This window comes from Nicotiana tabacum, chromosome 10, assembly GCF_000715075.1.
Source record: "Nicotiana tabacum cultivar K326 chromosome 10, ASM71507v2, whole genome shotgun sequence".
Classification (NCBI taxonomy): Eukaryota; Viridiplantae; Streptophyta; class Magnoliopsida; order Solanales; family Solanaceae; genus Nicotiana; species Nicotiana tabacum.
In genome coordinates, this window is record NC_134089.1 from 43,570,276 (window position 1) to 43,578,186 (window position 7,911).

Consider the following 7,911-nt stretch of genomic DNA (forward strand, 5'->3'; position numbering starts at 1 on the left):
TATTAGCAGACTAGTGGACAAGATAAAGAATAAGGAAAGACCATAAATTAAGGTTTCAATCAATAAAAGAGGTCTTGATAAATCTAATGTATTTTAGTTTCTTTTTAAAACTTTTGAGTAATTACAAATCGACTTTTGAGAATTTAGGTATTATATGAAGGACTTATTCAACAAATTTTATTTTAATTTGAGTGGCTTACGCCTCATTACAAAAACACGCATCAAACACCCGGACTTATGCCCCGAACGCCCGGACCTACGCCCCGAACGCCCGGGCGTACGTCCCGAATTGCTGGACGTACGCCTCTTGAGACTTTCTCCCCACATCATCGTCTCAGGGCATTTTTGGTGCGCCTTGCCTTGAGGCTCGCCCCGAAAACGCCTTTTAAAATATTGGGTTGTACTAGCTTTTCCCAATAATTTGATAAGTTATTTGAGTTCAATCTATTGAGTCAAAGTCGACAAATAAGATATGAAACAGCCCGTTTAAATTTGGACCGATCGGGTTATATTAAAATGGGTTGATTTTTGCCACCTGAAATTGCTATTCGACTTGTACAAATGTTCCTTGTTTACATTAGGATAAAGAAAGTATATTTTCTTTTCCTTGGGAAGTGGATGTGAATAAAAAACTGAAAGTTTGTATTCCATTGAATTCCATCTACTGAACCTCCACGTGAACTATTAATTGTAAAATACTGACGTTATAGTTCCCTAGATATGCAAATCAGCATGAAATGTATGAGTATCAACTCAAAATTGTTACATTATCGAAACATTTGTACAGTTTCAAGATAAATCTCATCATAACTGACTCCTTCCTTTCATTAAATTTTCGTGAATCCTATTAAATACTAGTAATTCCTGGCCTGGGAACAATCATTTGTACCCACTCCACCCTCTCCTGAACCAGAGGCCCGAATTAAGCCTGTCTAGCGACAGAGGTGCAGGTTCATCCAAATCCAGTAATTTTGGTTTAGTCGTTATTTATGTGTTAAAAATTCATTAAAGGGCATCCTGATGCACCAAGCCTGATCCAGTAGTTTTGGTTTCTGCAAGAGGTTGTTTCCACCGCTTGAACCGTGACCTCCTCGTCACATGGCGCAACTTTATCAGTTACTTCAAGGCTCCCCCTCTGTGTTAAAAATTCATTACTCGAATTAAATAAATTAGGCGGCGTATGATAAAAATCTGATCTGAACTCATAAAGTTCAATTCCTGAATTCGTCTATGCCAAAATGAGTAATTGTTCAAGCTGGTGTTGGTGGTTGTGCAATGTTAGTAGATATACTTGGTGTTGAAGTATGACAGACATTATCCATATAACATAGTTTCAAATTTACGTTGATATACTTTGGTATTTCCAATAATATTCATGAATATGCTAATGTTCTTAGCTGATGCTGATAATTCTAACCATCCTAAAGCAAAGAAATAATGTGATGCAAAAGAAGATAGCTTTTCAATAATGCAACAGCAGAGACATCCAAATGAACAATAAGAGGTGTAAGGACAGTAAGTTCTTTTGTTTTTTCACCGTAAGTATGTATTTTCTTTTTATAATAGGAAGATGAAATAATACTGTAGTTGCATAACACGTATCTATATATCTTTCTATGGACTAAATGCATATTTTTCAGAGATATGAGCTCAACCTATAAACTTCCTATCTCTAGTTTGGACATACTAACAATGCCTAAAAGTATCGGTCACTTCTTTCGACGTTAAAAATTATCACCTAAAAAGCTTGAGATATCAAAATGAGAATTCAGAATGTACAAATCTTCCATATTAACCTCTGTTCCATGGTCCTCATGTCCAGGAATATTGATGCACAGCTCATTGGATTCACCTCCTTTACTTATAACTCCATCTGAATGAACTTCAGCATTTGTCCGAGACTTCAGCAGATTGATTTGCTGGTCGTAGTTATAATTATCGGGTAGCTCCTCATTCTTCAAATTGTTTACATCGAATGATTCGTCTAAGAAAGACTGAAGGTTGATATTCTCATTTAACCAAAATGTATCTGATACAGTTGTTGCTTCAGTTGTGTTATTGTCTTCCATTAATAAGTACTCCGCGTATTCTAGATGACTACGAATATATGCACTCGTATTATCAGATGACCTGAAATCCAATGGTTGTTCTTGCAATGCATTTACTAAGCAATCATAGTCCGTTAGAGCAATGGGATCACAAGGCAATAATACTTGGTCACCAGATTCATAATTCTCATTTTGTATCAAAACATCATGATGTTGAAATATGCTGTCATTTGGCTTCACATCAGTGATTTCATGGTGTAATATGTGCTTACTATTTGACACCTTGTTAGCATCATCTACGCATTCCAAACGTCTATCTTGCACGAAGTCATTGTCCGAGGGTGTCTGAACTTTAACACAAGAACTTGCAGGCTCGAGAATTGGCTCTGAATCAATTCTTGTGCTGCAATTCAAACCTTTTATATCGTCTAAAGAATCGTCCACTTCCATTACTACTGATTCCATATTCAAGCAACAAACAGAAGAATCCTGTTGTGCCCTTGGATCCCCATCAGCTCTACCATCGGAACATAAATTCGTTGGATCATCCAAAATAGTTTTTCCATCTGTAATTGCAACCACACCATCATCTGGTGTATGTGATATTTGTAAATCAGGTTCAATTCTTGAATCTTCAACAGACGATTCACTCGATTCCAATGAAGCCGTTCGCGCAATAGAAACACTCGTCGAGTAATTAGCCAATTCTGAATTCTGTACAGAATAATCAGGGAAGTTAAGTATAGCATTCTGGCCATACATAACCTTAGCAGCCTCATCATAAGCAATAGCAGCTTCAACAGCTGTAGAAAAAGTACCAAGCCAAAGTCTCTTTCCATTACTATTATAAACAGGTTCTCTAATTTCAGCAACCCACTTTCCCCAAGTTCTTTGCCTAACACCTCTGTATTTACACCCTAAATTCTCTGGTCCACCTTTACCTCTCATACAACCTTTTTTAGAACCTTTAGCAGGAAAATTTCTTGTTTTTTTCTTTATCCCGCCATCTAAAGTAGCATTAAGCTCTTGCTTTTGATTTTTCCACATTGACAAAGTCTCCTCTATTGAAGCTGATCCGTTACGCCTTCTTCTCATTCTCCTGTTTCCACAAAAATTCATTAATTAATTAATAAAACAAGTAAAGATTACGAAACCGTTCTTCCCTTTTCGCAAAATAAATTACTGGTACTACCCAAGATTCTTGTTAAAGTAGGCAAAAAATTATACAAGAACCCTTTATTGCATAACTTTTATAAGATTTGAACTTCTTGAAGACCAAATTGGACAAGGAACTCAAATCCTACTATAGTAAAGAATTACCAAAAGCCTTTCTTGCATGGGAATTTATAAGTTATCATGACGCAATAACAATGAAATTTTCAAGAAATGACAATTGAAAACCAATAAGCTTAAGGACTTGGACTACATATAATACAAAGACATAAATTTCATTTAAAAGTGAGACATAGAATTCATATAAAGTTTCCATCAGGACATAGGAAAAGGATAAAAAAGAAGAAAATCACCTTTGGAAATTGTGAGAGGACATTCAGTGTCAAAAGCAAATTGATAAAAGCCTTGGTTTTGCTAGGGGAGATTGTCGTCTCCATAAAATAAATATTTCAGTTCTCTTTTTTCTCGTAGCCCAAATCCTTTTCCTTATCAAACTAGGATTACAAATCTTTCTTTAAGAATTTGAGAAAAAGACAAATATAAATAAAGGCGTGCGTTTGGTTTTTCGTTTTCCTTGGGGATTAAGTTAGTCAGTTAATACCCTATGGTTGAGGAAACAGATAATTACGTGGCACGTTTACGACTATGTAGGCTGATTTTGATCTTAACACACTATCTGATTAGATACGTTTTTAATTTACCTTAGGTGTCATTTTCTTGGGGCCCAAGCATTTGTCTTTTTAGTGTTCTTTCCAAAAGAAGTTGCGGTCTGTGTTATAAATATATTATATTATGGATGTTCATTTAGTACTCCGTTGTAAATAATCTTCCTGAAGAAGCTTATCCATATGGGACTCCACCGTAAATATGTTTATCTATTTAGTACTCTATTGGAAATAAGCTTCCTGAAGAAGCTTATCACTTCGGTACCCGGTTATGGATAAACATTACCCTAGGTAGAAGATTATCCATACCGGGTATAATAAGCTTATCCATTCAGTACTCCGTTATGGATAAACATTGCTCTCAGTAGAAGATTATCCATATCTGGTATAGTAGCAGCTTACACAGCAGCTTGCAGTAGCAGCTTACACAGCAACTTGCAGTAGCAGCTTACACAGCAGCTTGCGTAGCAGCTTACACAGCAGCTTGTAGTAGCAGCTTACACAGCAGCTTGTAGTAGTAGCTTACACGGCAGCTTGCGTAACAGCTTACACAGCAGCTTCCTTTCTTCTATAAATAGAAGAGATTTCAGTTCATTATGTACATCAGTTTGAATTCGAATAATATATCAGTTTCTCTTTATACTTGTCTTTACTTTATAGTCTTTATTTTATAACACGTTATCAGCACGAGACTCTGCCATCTCCAGCAAATATTTTGAAAGTATATGAGGTAAGAACTTTCTTTTCCTAAATAATGTCAAATCTTTCTAAACTTGAATTTGTAGCCCTGGATATATCGGGCAAAAGCTACATGTCTTGGGTGCTTGATGCTGAAATTCATCTTGATGCGATGGGTCTGGAAGACACCATCAAAGACAAAAATCAGGCATCAAACCAAGACCGTGCCAAAGCAATGATATTCCTACGCCATCACCTTGATGAGGGCTTGAAAATGGAATATCTTACTGTTAAAGATCCAGTCATACTGTGGAATAATTTGAAAGATAGATATGACCACCTGAAGATGGTCGTTCTTCCACAGGCACGATATGATTGGACTCATCTAAGGCTACAAGATTTTAAATCTATTAGTGAGTATAATTTTGCTATGTTCAGAATTATTTCCCAATTGAAGTTATGTGGTGATAATATTACTGATCATGATATGTTGGAGAAAACTTTCACCACTTTTCATGCCTCGAATATGCTCATGCAGCAGCAATATTGAGAGATGGGATTTAAAAAGTATTCTGAACTTATCTCACATCTTCTTATAGCCGAGCAACATAATGGGCTATTAATGAAAAATCACGAAAGCCGACCTACTGGTTCTTGTCCATTCCCTGAAGTGAATGAGACGAACTTCCACCAGGCTAAACGTGGAAAAGGTCGTGGCCCCAGTCGTGGTCATGGTCGTGGTCGGGAAAGAAACTCTAATCATGGTAATAATAATGCACCAAAGAACACTCCTCACCACCAGCAGTGGAAAAGGAAGGAACAAAAGCATAAAGCGGTGCAAGCACCAAATGCAGAAAAAATGCATGCTATAGATGTGGAGAAAAAGGGCACTGGTCACGTACCTGTCGTACGCCAAAGCACCTGGTTGAGCTTTATCAAACCTCCCTAAAGAAGACAGAGAAAAATGCTGAAGCAAATTTTATTTCTGAAGATAATTTAGACTTCATGCATTTGGATGTAACTGATTACCTTGCACTCCCAGAAGGAGAAACAAGTCATGTAATCGGTGGTGAATCTGTAGAAATGTAAATATTTTAATTTTTGTTATTTGTAATAGATAGTATGGTTATGTAATTGTTGTACATAAAGAAAAATTATGATTTGATAATGATGTTTACTATAATATATCTTGTTTATGTCATTTTGAAGAATATGGATAACATTATTAGATCAACTTAAACTCTAGCAGAGTTTGCAAGAAATATACAACCACAAGAAGTGGTTATATTTCGTATATCTCATTGTAATTATATTTTGTTAACCACCAGAAGTGGTATATGTCTATGATCACCAGAAGTGATAATTTAGGCTTTCTATGGTTAAAATTGAAGATAAGCTACATAAATATTCTCTATATTAAATGCACGCCTCGATTTGCTCCTGAAGTAGTAAATATTTTAAAAGAGATTGAGGCATCACAATTTGATGTGATTAATGTGCATTCAGATAATTATGTTCTATTTCCTGAAGGATGAGAACTTTGGATAATATTAATCCATTCCCTGAAGTGAATGTGACAATATTAATAAATCAGGTAAATATGAACGCACTCTTGATGTGAATATATCACAATTCACCTTCAGAAGAGGTAATATAATTGAGAGAATATATACTCAATATTTCGTATTTTAAATTTGCTCCTGAAGAAGTAACACAATTGAAATTGCCTCCTGAAGTAGGAAAATATTATGAAGAAGAGTTTTCTTGTGCTTAAACAATTGTTTTACATTATTTATTTGATTGTGATTTTCTCTCATGATACCGGAAGTGTATGAGAAATATTTTATAGTACAAAATGAATCAATAACTCTTGAAGAGCTAACTGTTTGCCTAAAGGATACATGACACCAGTAGTGCCCGATAAATATTAGATTGTGGATAATAAATGAAGTCTCTCGAAGAGCTTATATACAAATATGTGATTCATATTATATGATTATGGTCAAAACATATGTTGTAGTAAACCTGAAGTTTACTAATACAAATGGCGATCATATTGAGACTACAAATGATTGGAAGATTGATAATCTTCATGTTCCTCAATCATAGGGGGTAAAATAATATGTATGTGAGAAGTTACTCATCTTATTCTTTAATTTGTACTATATCATGTATCACAGTAAACCAGAAGTTTACTAAAGCAAAAGTTTATGCCATAGTAAACCAGAAGTTTACTAAGAGATAGCACATGACATGATAAACTTGAAGTTTTCATTTGCCATTTTTAAATGAGCTATTTGAGAATTCAGATAAGCATATACTAAAGAACTAGAAGATTCTTCAGGAATTCTCATATGTTGCTTACTCTCATAATGAATTGATTATACCAGCTAAAGTTGGGACTAAGACCCCTAATTCTGAAATATATAAAAGGTGAATATGGGACCGTTCACCTATCATGTGAACCACTTATAGGTGCGTATATGAGATGGTTACATGTGTAATTATTGTCAACCTGCAGTTTGGCATTTGGAATTGTTTTTCTCGATTAAGAGCATAATTTTCAGATTATGAAATCAAGACAGTTCATCTTGATAATGCTGGTTTATATCCAAGCTGGTTTAGCATTGAATACCTCATATTAATGGCTAAACCATTGCTTATGAGAACAAAGCTTCATGTGTTGGTCTAAGATTTTCTAAATTGCATATAGCAGCACTTATATGCATCAGATCAACAATATATGATAAGTCCTCCTTTCACAATTGGTTTAGGATCAGAAACCAAATATTTTTACTATCTTTTGTTGCTGTGAGCACGTGATTTTTGTTTTGCGCGACAGTCGCTCCAAAACAATAAAAATTGGTCCTGCTGTACAATTTTGGATTTCTGTGCGGCACTTTGTTGATTTATTTGTGACTTTTGCCCATTTTTATTTATTTATTTATTTAAAACAAAATACAAAAAATGTGTGGGTCAGGCATAATTCGAACCGTAATCCGGTTATTAAATAGAAAAATCATAAATAGGCATCTTCGTCCGTGATTTTGATTTGTTTGATTTTACCTGTTTTGAAATATTTTAGTGTGTGTGCAAATAATTGTATTGAGTGTGTATTTAATTTTTAATTTGATTTTTTTGCTTAGTTTTGTTTTCAAAATAAAAAAAAAAGAAGAAAAAAGAAATAATCTTCTTCCTCCGGAATTGGGCCAATTTATTAAAATTGGCCCAAACAAACAATACCCAAACCAGGCCTGCCCGGTCCAGTCCAGCTGATGCCCAGAGAGTCCAAACGACGTCGTATTAATACAGGTTGATCTGGGCCGTTGATCTCAGATTGATCAACG

At 35.1% G+C, this 7,911-nt stretch overlaps 1 protein-coding gene across 1 annotated transcript; it reads right to left on the bottom strand.

The window, feature by feature from the left end:
• Positions 1 to 1,523: 1,523 nt before the first annotated feature.
• LOC107766960 (uncharacterized) lies at positions 1,524 to 3,789 on the bottom strand. Its single transcript, XM_016585878.2, has 2 exons — positions 3,575 to 3,789; positions 1,524 to 3,147 (listed from the first exon to the last, which is right to left on the bottom strand). The coding sequence occupies exons 1-2, from the start codon at positions 3,595 to 3,597 to the stop codon at positions 1,725 to 1,727; spliced, it is 1,446 nt and encodes a 481-aa protein (XP_016441364.1). The 5' UTR covers positions 3,598 to 3,789; the 3' UTR covers positions 1,524 to 1,724.
• Between the last annotated feature and the right edge of the window lie 4,122 nt (positions 3,790 to 7,911).